Raw genomic sequence first — 25342 nt, 5'->3', positions numbered from 1 at the left:
TTCATGGTCTGTTGACCTTCTTTCCTTCAAGCGTTGTATAAAGTATGTTTCTTATCTTTCTTTTGCCTGACAGATTGTTTAGCATATTTCTTGTGTAGGAGAGTGGCACTGAGTGCCACAAAGACCTCGCTTACCACTTGGAGACATAAGCAGAGTGTGTTCGAAAATGTTGCTATGCTCTCTAGTGGATAATTTAGTTATAAGTGTCTTAAGAAATTAGTATTATCAACCGTTATAAATTTGTATTTTCCTTAACTGAAAGACCTGCAGTAAGAAAAGTAAGATCATGACCAGTATAAGGGCTCTGCTAAAGTGTTGGACTTTATCTATGTGGAACAACTCACAGATTTTGGTACACGTTTGATTTTCGCTGTACTTCGGGAGAGCCCACATTCTGCAGTAGCAGGCTCTAATTTTCAGTGGTACGAGCAGCCAAGAGGATTTTGTCCTTGGTCTGTCCCAGATCAGGAGAGATGTCTGCTATTAGATGCTTCCTCCCTCTCTGCTGCTAAGGCAGTCTCTTTTTCTCTAAGCTTTTAAAAAGCAAATTTTAAAATACACTTACCCCATCTTGGCCGGTGTAACCCAAGAGTTTACTTTTATTAGTGTTCTTTTGTGTGAAAACCTGTGGTGAATTTGGTAAGGTGCTTTGGAATTACTGTGTTTGCTTCTGTTGTCCAAAGAAAGCCGTGCTAGGTGCAGTAGAAGGTTCTCAAGAGGTGAGTGAAATGTAAAATTGTATGCCTTGCATCTTTAAATATTCATGATTTAATCACTTTCTTTTCCAAAGTCAGTTTGTTGTGATAGTAGTTCTACTTCTGCCAGTCACTGAATGGAATTCTCTTGTTGGAATCGATAATCTTGGCTTTGTTCTCTGCTTTCCACTGTCCTGTGGTGTGAAGGCTTCTGAAGAGCCGCAGATGGGCACGTTCATCACTTCACTGGCGTTTCGAGCCTTACTCTCAGCGAAAACTCAGCCCTGACGGTGATTATGTTTTCACTGTATTGAATCACAGTGATCAATGTTTGCCACCGAGTCTGACCATTGTGATTGTATGTTTTGTACTACTATTCTCTTTATCATTAGGAAGTGAACTTGTATTTGGCCCTTGTGTCTCCATTCTTATTTCGTTTAGTCTATTCAAATCTTTGTCCTCGGGTCTGTGGTCTTCAGTCTTTAAGCAATTATTTTCTAACTCTTTTCTTGCCAGCTCAACAACTGTCACCGGTGGTATCATGCAGACTTCCCAGATCGTTCAGTGGCAATTTACACTGTGACTTACACTGCAATTCCAGTTGTTCTTTCCTTTCCTTGGCCTGACAGTCGTTCTGGATTGAAGGCATGTCATTTCTGCTTATTTGAGTCAATTGCAGCTGTATTAGATGTATTGAGCTGCTTATTATCTGAAGGTTTATATACTAGAATTGGCGCAAGTGAAAATGTCTTTCCTGGGAAACTTTAATTTCTAGTGTTCTGGTATTGCTACCTAGTAGATGAGCTGCTTTGTTGTGGGTATAGAAGAACTATGTATAAAGATGTCTAGGATGGTGGCCAGATAACTGGAGCAGCAGATGTCAACAGAACAGCATCCTGCACTGTTGAGCAAGACAAACCAATTGATTTCATTCTGCAGGGTAGCTGGAATCCCATCTTCTGTTTTCAAGTTCTCAGCTGAAAAACTGTGAAAACTTTTCCTCTTGTCTCAGTGAATGTTTTCACAGAATTCCTAAATTCTGCTGTCAGTTGATGCTGCAGAAATATAGCCACCTACATTTCTGGCTGTCTTGGCTCGCAGGTGGATGGACAGTAGTTCAGTTGTTACCAAGTGCTGCCCATGCAAATGATTTCTTATCTCCTTGGATATGGTGAAAATTATTCCATTTTGTGTAATTGCATTGGTCTTGATCAGTATACGGTTTATGATTCATCAAGAGAATTAAATCTTGCTGTATTCTCCCAGCTCTCAGATTCTAGATTTGGAGCAGATTTAGAAAGCTCTATCTTTTGGAGTCTCTGGTGGAGAGAAGTTTCCCTTCATACACGTCAGCCACTTACTGTTCCAAGTGATTCATTTGTGACTGTTCAGATACCTTTTTTTTTTCCTGTCCTTCTGTTCTGTAAATATGCAAAAAAATAGAAGTAGGACAGAGAATCTAGTTTTGCCTTTGGTGTTGTTTTACTTTTCCTTGATTCTGGCATTTAGATAAGATTTAATTTAGTTTCAGGTTTTATGCCAGATTTCTAGTTAATGATGAGTTGTAATTTTACCCTTGTTGTTTCATTCTTTCATAATAACAGTATTAATTATATGATTTCCATGAATACTGCATAGCTTTACAGGTTAGAAAACAATGCTCAAACAGTTTGTTTGCTTGGGGTGATGTGTAATTACAAGAAACATAAACAAACAGAAATATGGGAGATGCTGTTCTCTTGAAATATTGGTAAGTCTCCTAAGGATGCAGATGGAGCAGCCACCTAAAAAGTCTCGAAAGGGGTATGTTGAGAAATCTGCATAGTAGATGTGACACTTGCATGAGGAAGACATCTGTGTCAGGAAGAGCAGCTGAAGAAGTCACTGACTGTGTGAGCATTAGAATGGCGATAATAAAGCTGCCAGAGCAGAGCTGATGAGGTGGTCAACTCTCTTCTCTAGATGTGTATGTTAATAAAACTAGATGAATCTTGAAGTGGTGTAGTGCTCCAAAAATCATTCTACTCTGACTTCAAGATTAATTAGTGAAATCATCCAAAACCCACAGTTCTTAGCATAATACAAAAAAGACTTAATGATGTGTGATGACTCACAAGAATACAGGAAATTGTCTTATCTATTATAAATTAAGCCTTACTCTTCCCATCTGATTAGAAGATGATGCCACCTTCTTGTCAAAGCATTGGTGGTCAGAGCCTTCCGACCTCTTTTTAAACAACGGATCTAAACAACTTCTGTAGAAAATATTACTGGCCATCATTTTTGGCATTGCAATTCAAATAAATCTCTGTCGCTTTTGCATTTTCCCAATACTCATGATCAAGATGTGCTTGCTTGTCTATTGACGATATTAAATATGTGTGTGTATATAAATATATATGTAATGCTTATTCAGTGGAGCAGATGTTCAGAGGAGAGAGAAGTAATTTGAACTGTGCAATGCAGTACACAGTGGTAACCGTTTTCCTTTCCTCTCCATCTCTCTCTCTCCCCAGTTTGTTCTTGCTGCAACATTAACTCAAGCCTAGCAGTAGGCTTCTGGGAAATGTGCTTTCTTTGCTGCTTGGTTCTCTCAGCAGCTGTCCTCACCCCACTGGCTGTAGCTTCTACCTTTTGTGCTTGGTCCGTTAGGCTGTCTAGGGCAGTGAAGGCTGTCTGGAGTCTCATTGCTTGTCCCTTAACAAGTTCACACCTCAAAATATTAGGCATTCCCCCCACTTGCCACCATCTTCACTGCTCAGATCAGGTTACCTCCAAATGAATCTTCTTTACCTAAATCCTAACCTACTATCTTTACTATCTTTCCTATCTCCTTGACTAATTGATGCTGGCTCAGATAAATAAAAGTCTTATTTCCTGTATGGAAAGGCAGAGAAAAGGATTGCAGGGAATGACTTTTTAGATTCAGTAGAAATACCCGGTTTCTGCTGCTACGGGTTCTAGATCAGTTAGACTTCGCAAATAATACATGGACGGAAGCACCACGTCGTAAGGTTGGGATTTGCGGCAAGAAATGGGTTACTTCTGTACTCACGATCTGACGTGAATTGTTAACAGTGACAGAATCCAGGATCTTCAACACAGTGCTAAACCAGCCGTCCTGTACCCCCTTGTTGTAAGGGATGCAGCCTTCCCTGCGTGTTGGAGACACGGGCTGTTGGGGCAGTAGGGAAACGAGCAGAGCATCCTGCAGCTCGGCATCGGCTTCCCAAGGCAGTAGCCTGGAGTGATGCGGCATTGATGGAGTAATGGTACAGTGTCTTTGTTTAAAAAGCCCCAGCAAATTTATTCGTTTGGGAACCTTTCTGTGATTTTATATATAAAAATATAAATATATAAATATCACACATATAGAAATATAATTTTATGTATAAGCCTAATCTCCTAAATCTCTTTGTTCTTTCTAGCTTTCCACTAGAGTGACATACGACATACTTAACCTTTGAGTAGTATTTTATTGCAACAGGATATAAAGTTGACTTGCAATTTTATTATTACTGTAATTTTCATTCAAAATTTTATATCCACAAATTAACTTTATGCAGTTTAAGTCAATGCGGAATATGTTGCCCTGACTCGTCTCCTGAATTTTCACTATCTTCCTTCTCTCTTGTTCAAAGTCTGAATGCCATTTTTTTTTCCAGGTAAAGTTAAAACCTAAACTAAAATGCTGTATAAACACTACTATTTTCTGATTGGTGAGATTGAGGGTTCTGTTGAAGAGAAGTGAGGGGAGCAAAGGCCATGAAATTAGCTGAGCCTCAGAACATACTAGAATTTGGTGGCATTTGGCCGGAGCAATAATTGTAAAATCAGGAGGGGGAAAACAATGATACTAGAATGAAATAGTAATGCTGACTTTTCATGTCGTTTTAAAAAGAAGTCTGATCTCTCTGGAGAAGCGTTTTTTGTAGAAGTTAGTGTGTGGGGCAGGGACATGAGCATGATATCGTGATGAAAGTGTAACTCAGCATTTCCAGGTTTGGAAGAATGTCTTTCCTTTAGTAGCACCATTAGCCCCATAAGCAGAAACAGCCAGGCTGGCCCCTGGAAGCACTGCTGCATGTGCTGGGTAGTTCAGTGCGTCCTCTCTCCTGGTGCTCTGTGTTTCCACGAACCGGACTGTTCTTGAGTGGCCAGCACTGACTGTGCTAGACAGAGGGAAGGGGAGAACATGGCTCTGTTTGACGCAGGCCACCTCTTTATTAGCTCTGTAAATAATGTATAGAAGCTATATATGCCTCCTCACTCATGGACTGGTATCTTTATGCCATTGCCAGGTTAAAGAGCTCTCGCTATTGCAAGTAATGAGTTCTTTCACTTTCTGCCATTGGAGGGGGGAAGGATTCATAACCTTGATGTCTAAGATTACACCCGCAAAATCAGAGTTAGCGTCTCTCTCACCCATTGCCTCTAGTGGAAAATATATGACAGCTTTGAGAAATCGTGTTCGGAAGAGTCATTATTGTGCCATCTGAATTAGTGAACTAGAAGTAAAGACTTTCTATTTTCTAACAAACTATTTTCACGGTGGTTGTCCAAGAATAACCATCACTTCAGTCACAAGGCCAGTAAGTTCATGTGCAAGTACAGCAGGATGCTTAGTACACTGTGAAAGGCTGTAATGCTTTTTTGATTAATATTTTTCTTGTCCTACAGTCTTGGGTGGAACATTTGCAGTCTTGCAACCAGCAACTGCCAGAGTGCTTTGCTGTCGTAAACAGTCCACTCCTGAATTCTTCAAGGGCAATTACTTGAGGAGTGGCGCAGAGTGTGTTGTTGCTATTGTGAATATTGAAATTACTTCAGGCATGTTGTTTTTTTTGTATTGGTACAAATAGTTATCGTGATGGGTAAGACTTAGAAATAGGTAAGTCTGAGAAAATTTCTTGAGTTTTTGCTTACCAACATCTAATGTTGCTTTGTGTTCAGTTGTGCTTTGGCAGTATAAAAGCATTGGAATGAGAATTCTGCTTACTAAACAAAACAAGGTTTTGTTCCACTTACATCGAGCTTTTTTTTTTTAATGAAAACCCAAATAAAAAGTAGTCAGAAAGAAAATTTCAAAAATTAGGAGTATCTACACTTCAAGTAAAATCAGTACAATTTACAGTTGTTCAGCAGGAAAAAGCAAATTCCCAAAATTCTGATGCTCTAATTTAACTTTAATAAGAATCCACAAAACAAATAGAACCCCACCTATGCATGTTCCTTCCTGGCATACTTCCACTACTCAGTAAAGAACAAGACATGAAGAACACCTGAATTTAACCAGAAGTAGAAATACAGCAGTGCTTCCTGGCCCTCGGACTTAGTCAGGCTGTATTTTCCTTTAGAAAGTTCTTTCATGTGCCAGTGGGATATCAGAGGGAGATAATGATCTGTTGAGTAGGAGCAATGAAGTAAGACTCTCAGTCAATAAATTTGCTCAGATAGCAAGCCAGTGAGATAATACATTGTCTGATACAGCTGTTCAGTTACATATACATTCTTCAAATCACTTCAAAGCTTATCTTATACACAGATGTTTGGGTTGAGTATAGCATACCAGAAATTAAATGTTGTTTATGTGTATTTACAGGGATTTATGACAGGGAAAAGATTTGAATTCTACTTAAAAATTTTATTCTGAATCTCATACTAAATCTACTTAAAATTAAATGTATCCTGTTAATCCTGAACACAGTAGAACAATCATTCTTGTAGAAGGATCCTGTTTTAAAACCAATGCTAACCAAAAAACATTTTATTGTCAGAATACTGAGCTTCAATGGGAATTTACAAATCTGGTAAGCTTTTTTTTTTTAAATAGTTCAAAAGAGAAAAACACCACATTTTTTTCATTGTGAACTTCCCATTACATATTGCATTGTCAGCTGTAATGGCGTGTGTTGCCTTGGCCTGAGTTGATGTAGTCTATGTAGTCAAATAGGTACTATATTTCAGCTAAAAATAGATAGTAAATATGGACTCCTGAGAAGCTTGTATTTCATCTCAAATAAGACGTAAGTGACCTAGATTTTTTTTTACGTCTTGCCACATTGTCGGGCATTGGCAGTAGTAAGAAATGTCTCCCTTAATAGTGGCATAATTATTTTAAAGTTTTGTGCTTGTCAGAATCAGAAATATTTTGCCACCTCAATGGCTTATCCATTTTCTAGACTCTTCTAATGGTATTTTGCATGCAGACTGTGCTGTGTGTAAGCTGTGCCATGGGTGTTTTTTATACACAGGCCATAAGAAATTTCTCTGGAAATCTCCAGATTTATTAGGTGACTTGGAGTGCCTTTGTATCCAAGTAGTATTTAGCTCCCTTACAGAATAATTTCTCGGAAAACATTTGCAATTTGCAAAATAATATATGTAATTATATAAGCTTTGGGGTAATTATATGTATATTTTAGTTATTCAGTACATTTAATTATGCTTTGTTACGAACTGTTTACAGCAGTTTTCACTGGGGTGGAAGGAGAGAGGGAGGGCAAATGGAGCTGAATGAGGAGTAAAACCAAGGGAAATCTCATATTAAAGATTCACCAGTGAATCTGTGCAGACATTATGCAAATCCAGTGGGTATTTTGTGAAAGTGTTAATGAGTGTCGCATCCTGATTACTGCAGATTTCCCCTTACATTTCCAACCGTACCAAATCCAATTGAAACTGCTAAAATTAACACCAAAAGTCCACACAGTTTGTCAGAAAAATGTGTGATATTTTTTTTAAATATTGTGCCCTAAGTATTCTTGGAAACATTCTATATAGTTGTTGATATAAAGTATCCTGTATGCATTCCCTGATGGACCACAAACTGAACATTGGCCAGGTGAATCCCTCGAAAGGACCATCTGTTTCTGAGGTATCTTTGCATCTGGCTGCAGAGGTGCCCTGGCACCCAGGCTGCTGTTTGGAATCGGCTGTTTAGCACCGGTTGCTAGGAGCAGTGCTTTCTGCCGCAGTGCACGCTGCGCCTCGCGCTTTGTGGCCTGTGATGTGTGAGGTGACTCCAGACATGTTGATTTAGTTAGTCTTAAAAATTGCAAAGAATGCAAAGTAAAAAATTAAATTAATTTTAATTTTTTTAAAAATCAATTAATTAGTATGTTTCCCTTTACTGACGAGTTATTTTCAGGGTTTTGACCACGTCAGCCAGCTCTCTTGCCTGTCCCCGTTTTCTTTATTTTCATGGTGTGGGCAGTCTCTCCTCTGAACGTATCTCCCAGCTTTTGCTGGTTTTGAATTTTTGTTCGTGTTCCCTTTGTTCTCTTTTCCCTCGGTCTGGCAAACCTGTTCTGTCTTTCGAATGAGGCCAAGAAGGCCCGTGCAACTTGTGAAGGCATCTTCAATGTACAAACCGTTGAGGGGCGGGAGATTTCCATAATGCCACGTTGGGATGCGCCTGATGCGAAGGCACCTGGGTATATAGCAGGCAGTTGGCTATGTATCTTTTATTTAGCCTGTCTTTATCTGCCGACTTACTTTGTGCTGTTAATATAATTCTGAATGCCTGCCTCTATGACAAGTCATGACCATAATGAGCCTGTTTATTTCTAGATACGTAGTGGCATCGTTCATTTGCACATTAAAGGGAACTTTGCTGGAAGAAGACAAATTTGAGGCTACAAAAGCTTTGTCATTATTGTAATGCTAATCTGTATTCAATCCCGTATATGAAGTGTCACATCTCGAATACTTTAAAAAATTAATTAGTCAACTGTGTTGAGCCACAGATGAGCAGAAGCAAGTGGTTGCTTGCGTCCACAAGCTGTGACATTCTCTGTGCCAACATGACTTTAAAGGAGAGAAGGCCCACAGTAGCTGAGCTGGAGGTGGTCCCATCCTCTTCCTTTCACCTGATAGCATACACAGTTGTGGCATTGGTGAGATTGTGTTACATTAAATGGTGGAAGTATGTTTGAAATATGTCAATCAACAGTCCCTGCAGTGCTTTATATCCTATATTTATAAAGATATTTAAATATTAGCATGCATTTTAGTCGGAATGTCATTCACCTAATGTTAGTGATGAAAGTATCATTGGGATGGTTTGCAATCTGGAGATGTCTGTAAATGTAAATAGGTTGAGTAAAAGTAAATACAGCTGTTTATTTGCCATCAACTAAGAATGGAAGATACAAATTTACCCAATTTCTCAGCAGAACTGTACCTCCATACGCCCCACAGATTTGCCCAGGAGGAGTGTTTCTCCGCCCACTTTCTTGGCCAAAAAATTTCTAGAAGTTTCTTAAGTAACTTGCCCGTCATTCTGTTTTCTTTCCTCAAATCACTGCCTGTACATGCAGGCAACACGTCAGGCTCACACCTGTCTCATATGGGGTCGTGCTCATGATGTTTTACTCGGGAAGTGAAGGTAGAGTGAAAGGTCCAAACTCCAGCTCCTCTGAGTGCGTGTGCCGCAAAGGATGACCAGCAGAGGCCTTGGTGGCCCCTCGGTGACTCCCAGTTGGGGCTGGCAAAGGTTTTCTGTTAACTGGATTTGGTGTTGTGAGCAGCGTTCAGAGGTCCTGTTCTGTGGAGTCGGCTGTAGTTTATAATTTTGAAAGTCACCTTGCACAGAATGATTCACAATGGCAGGCAGTTGCACTTCCAGACGTTTTAGATACCTTCCTTTGTGTTTTTACATTTCCTCTTGCGCTGGTGTGGCGAGCAGTGTCGCCACGGAGTTTCCTGGTCATGCGGCTCGCCAGACAAAGTACCCTCTTGCAGTGTTACTGAGGAAACAATTTGCAGTAATGCTTTGTGAAGTACAAAAAGATTGCAGAATTGGAAGACATTTTGAATTAGCAACACAGAAAAAAAATTGTGTTTTCTAAATGTTACTAAAGAAAGAATTGTAATTTGTTTGTGAATAACAGCTAAAAGTGGATCCAGATTGCCTTGGAGGGGAATATATAGTGAAGTGTTCAAAGTCCATGTTGCAGCCTTAACTAGTAATCCTTGTTCAAGCTGAAATCTTATTTGCCTTCGTAATGTCATTTTTTGGGAGCAGTTTAACATGTCAGCAGGGTTGTGAATATGTTATACATAACACACAGAAGGAATTATCTTGCTTCAAGACTTTTCAAGAGACCTGTTTCTTCTTCACGTTGCTAGATGCGTTATTATCATATGCTTCACATTAAACATTGCAACGCTCTGAAAAAAAGAGTTGATAGCCTTAAAGTGAATGCTGCTGAGAACTGTTTTTTTGTGCTTTCCTTATACTTGAGAAAGATGAGATACATATTTTTCCTTGATCTGATGAGTCTTCAGAAATTTTGCTTTATTTTAGGTGTTCAGATGAGTTATTGTTTGAACATGATCTGCTAAGCAGCTGTAGCTCTAGAAAAATCACTGTCCCATGGAATATGTGTTTGGGCGCTTTTAGGGGGGGTGACTACGGGGATGACTTGTTATTTTTATGACAACTTCCATAGCATTTATCCAAGAAACTTGTTTTGCAGCAAGATTTGAAGTAACATTTATTAGATCAGTACTTGTTTAGTTGCATCAAAGTTGCAAAGAAGTAATGTTCCTCTTACTATTTTACTGATTTGAAGTAACTTTAATCAGATTAGTACTAGTTTAGTTGCATCAAAATTGCACAGAAATAATGTTCCTATTACTATTTTACTGATGGTGCTTGATTTCTTACACTTGTCTCCAAATGAGATTAGGCATGATTTTGTTACATAAAGATAGTAAATAGATTTTTTCATTTAATATTTTGTGAAGTTTTGCATTTAGCGTTACAGCAGAAGTGCATGCCTTTGGACACTTACAACATAGAAGTGACCCGATTTGTGAACTACTAGAATTGCGTGTGTAGCCAGAACAATACTGGAACATTCAGGAGACATCAGTGGTGTAGGTTTCAGTACACCTCCTTCAAAAAGACACCACCAACGGATCATGCAAAATGCAGCCTTTCAGATAGACAGAATGACATTTAAAAATTCTTTATAGATACTATTTGAGAGCAAGGCTCTAAAGAAAAAATACTGACTTTTTGAATATATAGAAAAATAATTTGTGAAAACACCTAGTACTTTATATGACTGATTCTTTTGAACATCCCGTATGTAGGTGTAATGCTAAACCCACTTATTTTTGTGTACTCTTGCAATTGGTCTCGTAAAGTTAGCAATATTGTGGATGCTTGCAGGATCTGGCCCCTGGAGAACATTGTAAATCCTGCTTGGTAGAGAGAAAACTTGTGCTTTCTGGATGTATTTCTTTTGATTGTTCAGGTTTAAAAATCCTTATCATTTGGATTCTCTCTGAAAGATTATATTTACCATCAGTGTAACATGATGAATTCTCAGATTTAAGTTTCCTTGATCTTCGATTGCCTCGTTAGGATTGTGACATGATTGATGTTGTGTTTCCTAACATGTCGGTCATCTCCCTCAGACTCACGCAGGGTAACCATAAACCATTTTGGAATAAAACTGCAGCATGTTGATCATAAATCGCATGATACTTTTCCATCTGAAGATGCTTCATTAGGCTTACCTTCTGTACTGCTGCCGGATCATCAGATGGTGTGTAGAAAGCCCTCATTTCAGCAGCACTCCGTCAGGCATGGAGAGCCCCCATGTGTTTGACATATAAATGCATTAAAGATTAAACCACGTTTCAGCATCTTGTGTAAAACGTATTTGCAAAACCTTCTGCTGGAAATGCTACTTTTGCATTTTAACAAACTTCATTTTCCTCCCATTTCCCTTCAAAGATTACCTTGCTTTTTAATAGTTCTCATAGTACACAAACTTAGTTCAAAAAATTAAAACTACACCAATGACACACTGAAGATTTTCAGCTGGAAGCTTTCTGGTAGGACACGTACACCTTTGGAGCAGTTTTAAAAAACTCCAACAAGCCACAGCATTCACTAAAAGGCACCTACTTTGCCAGTAGTGACTTTGGTCTGTTTCTCTGTGAAGTAGTTTTCTTTGTGAAGTGGAGAATTCAGGAGAAGAACGCTCCCTTTTTTAAGGAGAAAAGGATGTAAGGGCTTAGATCGTAAACAACTCAATTTATTTAGAACTTCTGATGTAACGTGAGACAATGTGATGACACTCTTCTGTACTATTCAGTAAATCCTTTGAAAAGATTTGTTTGAAAAAGTCAAAAGGATAGAAATCTGGAATTACAGAAACTTCAACAGGCACTGCCAGCACAGTAGTATTTCAGTTAATTAATGTTAGTCCCTGCAAGTACAGTGGAAGGAACAAAGGTTAGAGAGATGCCTTCCCCATGACAGAACGTATGTGTATAAGGAAGTCACTACAAGGATCTCCAGTAGCTGAACCGTAGCAAGAACTTTCTCTTCCCTGTTGCGATTTCTAACTCCAGCTTGTGCTTGTCCCGCTGATCACTTCACCAGGAGTTTAACTCTTGGTCTTGGTGCTGCTCTGTAAACATTATTGCTCCAATGGGCATTCTTCCGCACAAGGCTGCTGAAGCATCCGTGCTGCCAAAGAAGGGGATGGCATCCCAGGTAGGGTTCTGCAAACCCCTGTGCAGTGGTCCAAGGACAAGCGGTGGCGTCATTTGGCCTTTAGAATATTTAAAGAATTTTCTTTCTTGCTCGTATGTGAGGTGGAAGAAACAATCAGAAGACCAAAAGACTATTTAGTGGGTGGTGAAAATGAATGTATAAATGTATACAGTTTTTTAATCAAGTTAGTTCTACACATTGAAATGGGACTTTGTGGTTTTCTGTTTTTTTAAGTTGGATGTAGAGATTCGGACTCTTATTTTGATTGATCATCTGATCGTTGCCACAACTTTGTGAATGCTGCAGCAGTGTGTTCTCTGCCAGTGCTTCCCCCCCATTTATTGCTAATGAGACAGTTAATTAGTTTAAACTCTTTTTCATTACTTGAACAGTTGCAGCCCTCTGAAGAAGTACCACACGTAGCATCTGGCAGAACTGCTGGTCCCCTGTTTGAATGCCCCGATGTACCGCCAAGGCCAGAACCATCAGGCCAGCGCTAACAGTGGGGTTTCCTGACTGCTTGAACTCGAGGTGGCCTTGCCCTGCACAGGGTGGTTTTGGGGAATAGCAGTGGCGATTGCTGCTGGTGCGGTTTCTAACGTAATACTGAGCTTCACACTAAGAATGGGCGGAGGTTGAAATCAGATTGAAGTAACAGAACTGTAAGCCAAGCCGTGGGACTTTGTTGTTTGTGAACGGTAGGAGATGGTGTTTTAGTAATTGCTGTGTTTTAGTTCATCCGTGTTTAGACACACGTTGGTTTAATTGGAAATTCTGGTATTTTGGTGCTTTAAGGCTCTGAAACATAGCAGCTCTGGCCTAGCAGTAAGTGTTTATTCCTTTTCAGAGCACTGTAGGGTGGTTAATCCTCAGAGCCCTCCTGAGAAGTAAGAGATAGCAGATATAGGCAGTGTCAGTGTTATTACTCTAAATTTACAAGAGGGAAAGCTGAGGAGATGAATAAATTGGTCAAGGCCACGCAATAATAAGCCCATGTGAACCCTGGGATTTGGCGTGGCTGTCGGCCCAATGGTCACCCAGCCCTCACAACATTCTGCTGCTTAAATTATGCACTTCTGCCTGATTGTGAATTGTCACGCCTTCATCGGCCCTTGCTCTGTCTAGGCAGACAGCTGTCGTTTCCCTTCAGCTGAGAAGGTGAGCATGACTACAATAAAAACTTCAAAACAAGGAAGACCTTTGGAAGTCTGAATCTGAATCTAATAGTATTTTGTGTATTTTCACTTTTCACAGGACCAAAATAAACTTTGGCTCTCCAGTTCTGCCAAAACCGAGGGCAAATTGACTTGTATATGCAAGTCGTTTCAAAAAGGGAATGATTGATAGAAATAATTCTCCTTTTTGATTGTAGAATAATGATCAACATTGAAATATGTTTTACTGAACTTTTCATTTTTTTTGAGACATAGGATGTGTAGTATGAAAACAATTTCATAGAATTAGAGAAGTCCTCTGAGCGGTATCCTGAGAATTTTTTACGTTTGTGTAAGTGGTTATTGGTTTGCAGTTTATAATTCCAGTTGTATAAATAGATGTACTTTGAAATAACTGATTTGGTGCGGCATAAGCAATGCTTTTGTGCAGTTTTTTGTGTCTGTGAAACAAACAGATTTGCTCCATGAGTGGGTCCATGGCTGCCATCTCCGCGGAAGGTGCTTGGCTTTGGCTTCAGCTCCAGCCAGTCTTTGTCTGGAAAGGAACTTGGTCTGCAAATATTGTGATTCTTAAAGAAAGTGTTGACCATTTAGGTTAAATATTTTGGTGAAACTTCTTATGTAACAAGTGTTAACCATTCTGTTTACGTGAGATTGATCAGAATAGTGAAGCCCTACGAACTTTCGCACTGGGTCTGACATTTTCAGAAGTATCTGATACTGCTACGTACACAAAGACACGCCATAGATGGATGATGGACGGCACCCCGCGCTCCCCCTGCCCCACTTCCCTTCGCGCAGGGCGGTGGTGTGGAGCTGCGCTTCCCCACGGGTACACCGCGGCGCCTTCATCCCACGCGTGTGCTGCGCGGCACGGGGAGGGGGGCAGAGCAGGGCGCTGAGGTGGCGGCGCGGGGGGAGTCCCAGCACCGTCCCACGGACGCTGCGAGCAGCGTGGGTGCAGCGGCAGCAGCGTGGGCCGTGCCGGGTGCCCCGCTCCCTCACGGGCTGTCGGGGGGCGCGGCACGGCCCGCCCCTGCGGAGCTGAGCGCCGAGCCCGCCCTCTCTCCCGGGGCCGCGGGGGGGGGGGGGGGGGGCGTGCCCGGAGCGGGGGGTGCCGCTCGCCGGGGCCGCGGCTCCTCCCGGCCCCTCCCGGCTCCTCCCGGCGCGGCGGCAGGATGCGGGCTCGGCAGCTGATTTCAGGCGCGGGAGCTGCCCCGCAGGTAAGGAGCGGCGGCTGCGGAGCCTTTGCCGGTGATGGTGAGCGACCCCGCGCCCCCGGCTGGGTTGGGGGGGATGCGGGCCGCCGGTGTGCAGCCGCCGGTGTGCAGCCGCCGGGCAGCGACTGCCCAGTGCCAACGCGGCCAGGTCGACGTGGAGCTGCGGGCTGCGCGGGCAGAGCGGGGCGCCGGGGGGGGGGCTGCGCGCCTCTCCCCGGGACTGCGGGGCGTGGGATCGGCGGGGGGAGGTACACCAGTGGGGGAGGGTTTGTCCTTCCCCTGGGGCTGGCTGAAGTTTGTGTGAACTTCGCTTGCAAAACGCTCGTTAAGTTTCTTTTGATGGGATGTGCGTTAGCATTGGTATGAAATACGGCAGGAATCTCATTAGCAGTGGGTTTGTCAGGAATTATTGCCTTTCAGTAGCCAGTTTACAGGGCTCCTGAACAAACCGGTGGCTGGTTTAGCTGTAGGGTAGCTGTACATTATCGGCGTAACATCACTATGTTAGAAAACACAATTTATATGAGGATTTTGAAGTTTTATTACTGTACTTGTTAAAATATGTGGGATAAAACAACAGCAACATTTTCTTAATAAATACAACTTAAACATACAGATGAATGTGGCTAAGGATCCGTGTATATGTATATCCATTTTAAAAAGCAGAAACAGAGTGGAAAAGACTGGGATTTAAAAATGCGTTATCAGTTGCCAGCTGGATGCAGTTGCAGAGTGATTTAAATACTTTGAATGAATTCAGCAATTTTCTTGCTTTAAAAAAACCCACACACATCAACGTGTGGCAAAAATGTTGAGGGGAGTAGGAAAAGTGGGTTTTGCTAGCTTTAAAAAAAGAATCTCTTCCATAGTCTGAATAGGAGTATCACATTTTTTAAAAGGCTTGGTGTCACGTGTGGGAGCCTGTGGCACAGTCTGGGAGTGGAGAGCTGGGCTCTGTGCACTGCAGGCAGCGAGGGTTTGGTTAGCGGCTTAGGCACCGTGAAATCACATTGCTTGCAGGACCGTACATTAAATTCCCCCTCAGGTATTTTATTGAGATGGATATTCAGGAATTTAGTAAGATCCAAACAATCTTTGTACTTGTCAGGTTTGTAGTGGTAAGGAATTTGGTCTTGATACAGAACGAATTAAGATTTATAGAAGTATTAAAGAGAAAGTTCACAATTATTTTTGCTTATGAAATACTTAAAAATTCAGCTTATGTACAGTACGTTTGTTTCATATGTATTTCTAAAACAAAGCAATAGACACGTGGAAAGTTTGAATGTGTTGATATTTTGTTCATATTATGGCTCTTACACATTTAGTATTCATGTTGTTGATCAGTTTTTTGAACATGCCAGTGAGGCTGATGTTGGAAAAGTGAGCACTGTAGGTAAACAGCATTCCCTTGTCTGCGGCAGGAGCGGTAGTGGTACATGTTGTCACTGCATTCGTGTTGGAATCATTTCATGGAAACAAAGTGAACTTTTGGTTTGGATCCTTTATATGTGCTGCTCTGCGAAGGTCTCTGTCAATCGTCAGCTTTGCTTCCTTTAAACCTATATATCTGTCAGGGAGTTGATTACCTGCTTCCGAGTTTTGCTTCCTAAAGCAGCACCAGATTTCTTGGTGTTTTAGATGTTGTACACATACAATATCTTGCATTGCCTTCCCTTTAACATGTGGGCAAGAGGTTTTAATTAGTCAGTGCTGTCTCAACATCCAGTACACTGATACCTCGGCATCAGTGTAGGGAGAGTTAGTTATACCCCTTTCCAAGCACAGTTTTAGGAAGGTTGAGCTTTATGTTTTTACCTACTCCTGCATGAATAAATACTTGAAATCAGAATAACAGAACAATAGGTGGATGAAACAACTTCACTGTTATGATGCATCAAGGTGTTACATTCAGTCTTTCTAACTTCAAACCAGTTGATTCAGTAGTATTCTTGTCATGGAATTGTTTGTCTTTTTTGTGATAAAACTTTCACATAGGGTCTCAGTTTTGCTGATAGAACACAAAACTTTTCCAGGAACCAGCAATAAATTGATTTATTCAGTGATAAGCTTTGTGGCATTCTAAATGCTTTAAAAGGTCTAGAAAAATGTTCTGAAGTATAATATTGGAAGTTTGGACAACTTCTATAGTCATGAAAAATATTACTATTAAACGTTAATAAAATCTTTTTAAGATAAATATGTTAGAAATGGCAAATGGAGCATCAGACTGGAAAGGAGGAGAAATATGATTAACTCTTGCTTTTAAGTTATTGTGGCAGTAATTGTGAAAAAACACCAAGAAAAGTGAACCAGGGGGGAAAATGTATAGAGAATGTTAACCATAGAAAATATCTTGTCTAAATTTTACTTCATATTTTAATTTAAGCAAGTAACATGCTAAGAAGGAGTTATTTTTAAGATGACTCGAACCTACTAAAGTGAAGTTTTTTGTAGATGACTTCTGTGATGCGGATTCTGGAGTTTTTCTTTGAGTGATTATGTCACAAGGGAGCATGTTTCCAGAATTTAGAGACAAGAACAAGGACTACAGAGGGACTTGATTACCTCAGATGATTTTTCAATGTTTTGGGGTTTTTTTATGTATATTTTAAGACTTGGATATAAATTACAGCGTCTCCTAGGAACTAAGCAGAACTTTTGAAACATATTAACTTTGTGTGAGAATAAGGTTTAATTTTCAGAACTGTTTTTTCTACCATAAATAGTCCTATTTTCAATCCATCTACAAATCAATTTAGAAAAGTTATCTGCCTTTAATTTTGTTTTGGAATATGTTACAAAGGAAGTGTTCTCATAAATGGAGTTGTCACGAAATAACAAGCTCAGTAGCATACACTGACCTATAGAAGATGGATTTTCGCAGGTTTGCCTTTTTGGACACAAGACGTACCATAAGTACCTAGTCACCAGATGGAAGAAAAATGCAGGCTTTGCATTTGAAAAGCTGCATCATAAATATGTTTTCCTTGAAAATTAAATGCTGTGGGATTGCATTTGGGCGAAATACCAGACGGCTAGGTTAGTGAAAAGAAAGAAATGTGTAAGTGACAAACAGACTCTTTTCTGGTAGCATTTCTTTCTAAATTTGTCTGTGAAGAAAATTTTATTTTGTAGCCTGAGATCTCTTGTCAGCCACGAGTTCTGCACTTGTAGGAAGAAGTCTTTTTCTTTTCCTGTTTTTTCTAATTTTAAGGTGTCAAATGGAGATGTTAAGGAATGTTGCAAAGTTGCCATCTTCAGTAACATTGTACATTCACTACTCTTATTTTACTTGCACTTCAGTTTGGACAGCATGAGACTGCGTTTGCTCTGGGGGACTGGAATAGAGCGTAAGCATTTCTGCTTGCTGTTTGTCTTCATCGTACCTGTTCTGCGGCTGATTTCAGTTAACCACGTGAAATTGCAAATGCTGCGATTTCCCTTCCTTGTCATTGAAAATAAAGCACAGTATGGCTTCTTCCACCAGGCTGCAGTCAGAGACTATTTCTGTTCCATAGTTAATTACAGATAGCATGCACAGCAAAAAGGCTTCCGAAGAGTGGTGTTTTTCTGACTGTCGGGAACACTTAAAAAACCGCCATAGTATCACAGAGGCTTATTAGTTGCCTTTCACAAACAGGGAGACACAGACAAACTTTTTTAAAAGTACTAAAATGGAGAAACTGCTGAAGTCAGCAGCAACATCCAGATTCAGCAAAACTAGGTTATGAATTCAAGCAATTAAACGTGACAAAAAGCCCAGTTTTACTGCCTTGACTTAATATGCTTCAAGTATTTTTTTGGATACATAAAAACTTCAAAACGTTCTTTTTCTGTCAGGTGTTCACACAAAAAAGTACACCTCCAAACCCCGGAAACTCTTGAAAATCCTCTTGCTTTGCATTTGCACCTTCAGTTTTTATTTAAATATTTTTGTTCTCAGGAGAAGCAAACAGTAAGATTTGCTGCAGTTTAGTATACCTGGAGTTCAGCCGCTACTCATTTATGTACCTGCATTTTGGTAGAGATAATTAAAACCAGATTGGTTAAATATTTAGGAATTAATAAAAGAATCTCTTTTAATTAATATTCAATATGTGATAAAAATAGGATTTTGCTAAAGATGATCAGAAATCTGACCAAAATTTTCACGTGGAAGGCCAGAGGATCCATTTTTTTGTGCGTTTGTTTTTATATATTTGATTTTCGGTGAGTTTAAGCAAACTTCCTATCTAGTCATTATTGCAAATTTAGCTGGGTAGAAAAGGGGAGGAAAGTAACCACATGTGAGGCTTGGTGCTGATGACTGTTGGACCAGTCTGAGCCTGAATAGAGCTTTAGCAAAGATGATCGGTTCACTGCTTGTATCTTGGAGCGTGATGTAAAATGCCGAGGACAACCTCCCAGCCTTGGAGCCGGGGGTTGTTCTGGCTGCTGGGGCTGTGGCGCTTTCCGGGCAGCTGCGTATGCGTTCTGAACCGAAACGGTTTCCTTGTTAAAGTTGAACTTTTTGATTACGTGAATAATAGTACTCCAGGAATGAGGTTTGATCCTTTTTTTGGGTTAGTAAATTGTAGTTTATATGAGGACTTGTTTCTGACTACTAATCAGCCTGAATCTAATGGCACTGTACTTTAACTGAAGCAACGTATTACAGCAAAGCAAAATGAGAGGCATCACTGCTGCCTATGTGGGGAGTTATTTGCTGTGGAGAACTTGTGCTATCACGTGGTGCTTTAACAAAACCAGCATCGTTTCAGGGAATTATGCCATGTCAGATGAGACGCGGTGGTTTTGAAGAACTCCTGCTGCACTGGAGCAGGTCTTCTGAGAACATGACATTTAGATCAAGCCCTAATGGAGTATCATGGCGCTTTGCTTTTGTACTGTTTTCCATCACTTGTATGTTTTCATGGCAGCATCAAGGGTTCACCTTTTGAAATCACTTCACCTTTCTGAGACAACGTGTCCTGTGGTATTGTAGTCCTGGGGACTGCAGTTCAGCTCTGGCCTCTGTTTTTTTATTTAATGTGCCTTTTAATGTGTGATATCAACAAGTGGTGCGTGTAAAAGGAAGAGATTCATTTTTCAGAAGAATACGTCTGCTGTCAGCACTGTATGCAGGGAAAGTTTGCTGTTTGGTTATGCTACAGAGGAACCTCTAACCGTTAATTTTTTTGTTAGAATGTTTTGCAAGACTAGACTGAAAATTGGTATCATCTAATGTTTTCATTTGAAAGCTTTTGATATTTTTGAAACATGTATTTATTAATAAGGTCTGTGTGATGAGCAGTGGCATGATGTCCCATTTGTCCATCTTGCCAGCTAAGCCGGTGGCACATGAGGCTGTAATCCTGCACTGATCTTGACCCTTACCAGGGAAAGCAGGATACCGCTGCCTTTGCCAGGGAGCAAAATCGTCTCAGAACCAGATCTCATTTCAAATGGTGTTTCAATCCAGTTGAGAGATTTTCCCAGTGTCGCCAGAGTCACAAATCCAACCGTGGCAGACCGAGCTTTCTACCAACAAAGAAGCCATGGGAATCAACTTAATTCCATTTTGACTTTCATATTTGAAAGTATGAGCCTTTTTCTTCATGCTAGTTCTGTCTTTGAGCTACAACAGGAAGGAAAAGGAAGACATTAAGAATGGCATCGAGTATTTTAATGTATTTACTTTCAATTGTATTTTCAAGATGTCTCCATCTCTCCAACAAGTATCTATAATTACGAGAATAGGCAAATCAAATTAATCTCAGCCATCTAACAGCTTAGCAGAACTTCTGTTTGCCCAGATTTTGCTCATAAGACGAGAGTGTTTCACCATCTCTGTGTGGTAGCTGCGGTTCCCTGATTGCACCCGTTCTTAATATGGTGACTTGAGGGTGGTCTTCAGAGCTGGGAAACTGGGGTCAGAGAAGAGCGCAGCCTTGACATACGTTACAGTTGGTGAACTGTCAGTGAAATGAAGCTTTGCAAAGAGCGTGCACAGGGATGCTGATCGTCTGTTGGGTAGGCAATAGGTACAGTGGACTGAGCTCCTGCGCAATCCTTGCACATCCTGTAGGAGGAGAAACTCCATGTGTCGAGTGCTGCCCTAACTAAAAAGCAGCAATCTTTTTAAATGAGTGAGTGCAAATAACAAACATCAACCGTGTTGTACAGCTGCTATCTCACACGCTTTTCCTGTAGCAGCTGTTAATTACTGAACAATGAAAAAGAGAGTAAAGCTTCAGCCTCTTTGTATGTTAGTATTTCTTCTAATTAATAGAAGCAGCATGTTTGTTAGAGTTTCTTCTAATTAATTCCTGCGATTCAGACCTGGGGCAAGGTGTTCTGAAAAGGGGAGGCAGTACAGTGATTCTGCTTTCACTCATTTTTACCTACACATACCTGAGCAAGTACTGAAGACAATTCCATCCTGAGGCTAAAATGAGGTATTTGGTGATCACAGTAAAACAGTAGTGGAGAGGACCGCTCTTCCACATTGTCGAGTCCTGCCCTACTCCCTGAAAGGATCATCTTTACAAGTGTCATATGTGATAGACATCCAGTTAATCTTTAAAAACTGTCAATAAGGGAGATTCTGTTAACTCCCCAGACTAGCTGTTCCAGTGCTTAACTGTCTGTCCTGTCCTGAGAAGTTTGGTTTTGCCAGACAAATGAATGTCTCCCATGCTGCAGGTGACCTTAGAGTTTCATGTTCTCAGTGGATGTGAAGAAAAAAAGGTTCTCCTTCTCCCAGCGGCAGACTTTTATGACAGAAATTCCAATTCAGACTTCAGGTTTATGTCCCACGCATGTTTTAATTTCTGCATTTTGGTTCAACCCTTTCTAGTTATTATTTGGTGTGGGAATCTTTACTTTTAATCTAAGGCATGCTTTTTCAACATTTTGCATTTAATTAAAAACATTGAGTTCAAATAGTTTAACTAATGATTTGAAGCCAAATATTGACCATGATTTATAATACAATCAACATTATATAATGATTATTGTTAGACATTTGAGACTGTGGTTCTCACAGCTGACTGGAGATCTCTAAGCTGCCTACTGGGTTTCTTTCAGGCAGACGTTGTGAGGTTTATTGTTTGCTGAAGTCTACTAGAATTTTTTATTCAGAACCTATTATACCTTTATAGAAGTGTGTATATGCAGAAGCGTGTGTGTGAGCATCTGTCTCATAAAAAGATAAAAGTTAAATGCTTCTGCTCATACATTCAAGAGTTGATTAGCTCTGCCTGCGCTTGGTTTACAGAGTTTCTCAGAGTAATAATTACTAGGTACATTTAGCCTGTCAGCAGAACCTCGCAGGACGAGCATGGGGAGAGAAGTGCAAGACCAGGGTTTGGAAGACAAGTCTTTTGGAGCAGGGCTGGGGGGTGATGCTGCCATCATACTCTACTTGACCAGTGTAGCACCTCTGCACTTGGCGGGGTATAGCCAAGAAGGTCTGAAGAACTGTTTGTGGATAACCTCCTTCCAGCCTGTATCATCCCGTGAGCCTGGGTTGTCAGCTGGGTGGACCCGGCGAGCAGTGGGTGATTTCAGCGGCTCAGAACTGAGGGTAAAGCACAACAGCGATAAAAGGGAAAATGCTGCTGCAGTTCTGGAAGATAAATGTACCTACAGAAAATGATGCAAATCTGTTCCAGAAATTTGTAATAAACTATTTAGGTAATGAACAGCTAAATGACTGATAGTATCAAATAACTGTGAGTCATTGGCTAGTCTGTAGCTTGACTTTGGCTATAGGGTAGACCAAGAAAAGCAGAGGATGCAGACCTCACCTGATCATACACTGTGAATACGTGACTCCGGCAGACGGTCATGTGCATTCGTAGAAGTGAGGTGGGTTGGGCTGTGCTGGTTTTCTTCAGCTTTTAGCACTATGGAGGAGCCAAGGGCATTGTGCCTGTTAAGATAACAGAAGACAAAGATGGATGAGGAATTTGAGACTCGTATGGGAAATTATCTTTAAAAATGGCACACAGAATGTATATGTTTATTCCTCCAAATCTTTATGTCTGTGAAGCGTAAAGACTGTGAATTTCCAACTGGATCCAAGCAATTTTTTTCAGGCAGTTATTTCACTGGGGGTGGGGAGGACAGTTAGGTAACAACAAAGCCTTTTTAGTTATTTTAACAAATCAAGAATTTCTGTCAATATTTGAAGAAAACTGGAAAGATGGAAAAAAAAAGAAGGAAGAAGGCATTACAACTTTGACATCTTTCCTTTTGGTATTTTAAAAGGAATTGTCCTTTTTTTTCCCCAGTGAGAAATTTTATTTCCCTGCATGATGTAGAACTGCCAAAATGCTTGGGTTTAATTTGAGTTAGTAACAAATGTTTCATTTGATCTTTCAACTTTGCAGACAGTAGACTGCATTTTTGTTTAAAGGAACAAGATCTTACATGCAATTGGATGTAACAGCATTGATGTGTTCTGCTCTGTGTTGCAGTGAGTAGGATGTGAAGCTGTGGGCTTAAAGTACACAAAAGAAGATTAGATTAGGCATTAGAAAGGCTTCCTGATAGTAAGGATACTTAATATTTAATTAGATGAGCTAGGAAGATTATGGGATTTCTATCACTGGAAGCTTTTAGGAAAGGTGGAAAAGCAGATGTCAGAAAAAGGCAGCTGCATGCCTTTGTATGTAAAGACCTACTATAGAATTAATTTATAACTGACAAAACGTGTTTGCGTTTCTGTGTACTCCTTCTCAAAACCAAAGTTCTTTCCCATTCAGCAGGTGGATGTCTCTCGTGTGTCTACCAAGATACCTTTTTTTTAACAAAGTTCGGAATCTGACCTCTTGCTGTTTTTACACTTCTGGAAGGTAAGGCAATGAATCAATAGAAAGTATTTTCCCAGGAAATGGATTTCAGAAACTACTGGAGTTCTGCAAAGTTTCTGATAAAATCCAGGATCTTCTTTTGGGCCAATTTTGTTTGTTTGTTTTGAAGTAGGGTGCAATGAGAGGTGTGCACCTCTGCAATCCCTGCTCCCAGCACCCCTTGCAAGTGTTTCATCTTGTAACAGTGTGATTGCTGGTGAAACTTGTATGAGTTTACCACTTTGTTCTGAGAAAAATTCTTGGTCTACGTTTATGGAATTGCTAAATAATCCTCTCAATAAGGGTTAAGGCAGCTGTAATATACTTTGAATTGGATGCATTTAGAGAACAGGTTCTACATAAACTCTTATTACCTCTGTATTACGTATGAGGGCTTCCCTTACTCTTTTAGTATTGCATTTAGAATTTAAAATACAAATGTATAATCTAAACTAAACTATTTTGAATATACTTCTGCTTCATTTATAGAAAGTATTTTTTTCTCATGACAACTGCACAAACTTTCCCATCTTCTATTAATGACATAACATTAAAGTTTATGAATACAAAGCTGATTACACAGAACATATTAGAGCAGTTGAAACTTATTTTTACTATTTAAGAAGTGTAAGAGTGCCTTGGGGCCAGAAAGGTTCTGCTGTGCTATTTCCTATCTAGTGTTCTACACTAGTGAGTCCTCATCTGCAGTACGGTGTCCAGTTCTGGGCTCCCCAGTTCAAGAAAGATGAGGAGATACTGGAGAGAGTCCAGCGGAGGGCTACGAGGATGATGAGGGGACTGGAGCATCTCTCCTGTGAGGAGAGGCTGAGGAAGCTGGGCTTGTTCAGCCTGAAGAAGAGAAGGCTGAGAAGGGGACTTTATAAATGCTTATAAATCAAGGGTGGGTGTCAGGAGGACGGGGCCAAACTCTTTTCAGTGGTGCCCAGCGACAGGACAAGGGGCAATGGGCACAAACTGAAGCACAGGAAGTTCCGTCTGAACATGAGGAAGAACTTCTTCCCTCTGAGGGTGATGGAGCCCTGGCCCAGGCTGCCCAGGGAGGTTGTGGAGTCTCCTTCTCTGGAGATATTCAAGACCCGCCTGGACGCGGTCCTGTGCAGCCTGCTGTAGGTGACCCTGCTTTGGCAGGGGGGTTGGACTGGGTGACCCACAGACGTCCCTTCCAACCCCTACCATTCTGCGATACTGTGATACATTCTATATGTGACCCAAGAGCCTCTGTCAGAAAAGGCTTTGAATGAGGAGACGACAGAAATAAAAGGATATGTTCCTAACCAGTCAATGCACATGATTGGTTCTTGTCTTGGGAATTTTAGTTTGCAAACTGAAATCGAAGTTGTTTGAGTCAGTATAGGCGTTGTGAGAAGGATAAGCATGTTGGACACTCTCTTTTCTCAATTTTTTTTTTGCAAAGCTACTACAGCCAATAACTTGTTTGGCATAGGACAGGAGATGTGTTAGAGGAAACTGAAATCAAATCTGCGAAGACAGTACTCTACCAGTTGCTGTGGAAAATACGTCTGTCTTAATAGCAGAGAAGGAACAGTAGGGAACAAAGTCTCAGTGTGCTTCAGACTCCTTTTTGGTATGACGCAAGCCCCTGTTGTGTCTAACCATGATTTTTCTAATTAGTTTTGACCTGGACAGACAAATAGCAAAACATACTATTCGGCTTAGAAATGACATAATTTTGAATGAAGCAATGCTACTATTAATTAAGTTTAAAGAAAACTATAGTTTTAGAATAGGCTGTAGCAAATAGGAAACTGATATGGAAAAACTAGCATTCTGTAATAGCTGTATTTAAGAAATATCTGCCAAGATACTTAATACTTGCAGGCATTTTAAACTTCAGCGGGTTTATAAAGAA

The 25342-nt window shown here is 40.5% G+C and overlaps 1 protein-coding gene across 36 annotated transcripts in view; it reads left to right on the top strand.

Moving 5' to 3' along the window:
- RBFOX1 (RNA binding fox-1 homolog 1) overlaps positions 1-25342 on the top strand; it is a 1166109-nt gene that overhangs the window by 449404 nt on the left and 691363 nt on the right. For 2 of the 36 annotated variants that reach the window (XM_075435961.1, XM_075435947.1), the window contains exon 1: positions 14493-14614. The exons of the other annotated variants lie outside the window; for them this stretch is intronic. In XM_075435961.1, coding sequence (XP_075292076.1) covers positions 14570-14614 — 45 coding nt within the window. In that variant the 5' untranslated portion in view covers positions 14493-14569. Of the gene's footprint in view, positions 1-14492; positions 14615-25342 lie in introns of those variants that run through there. 36 annotated transcript variants of the gene reach the window in all.

Source organism: Opisthocomus hoazin, chromosome 15, assembly GCF_030867145.1.
Source record: "Opisthocomus hoazin isolate bOpiHoa1 chromosome 15, bOpiHoa1.hap1, whole genome shotgun sequence".
Classification (NCBI taxonomy): domain Eukaryota; kingdom Metazoa; phylum Chordata; class Aves; order Opisthocomiformes; family Opisthocomidae; genus Opisthocomus; species Opisthocomus hoazin.
The sequence above is the reverse complement of the archived record's forward strand: the minus strand, read 5'-3'. Positions and strand labels throughout refer to the sequence as shown.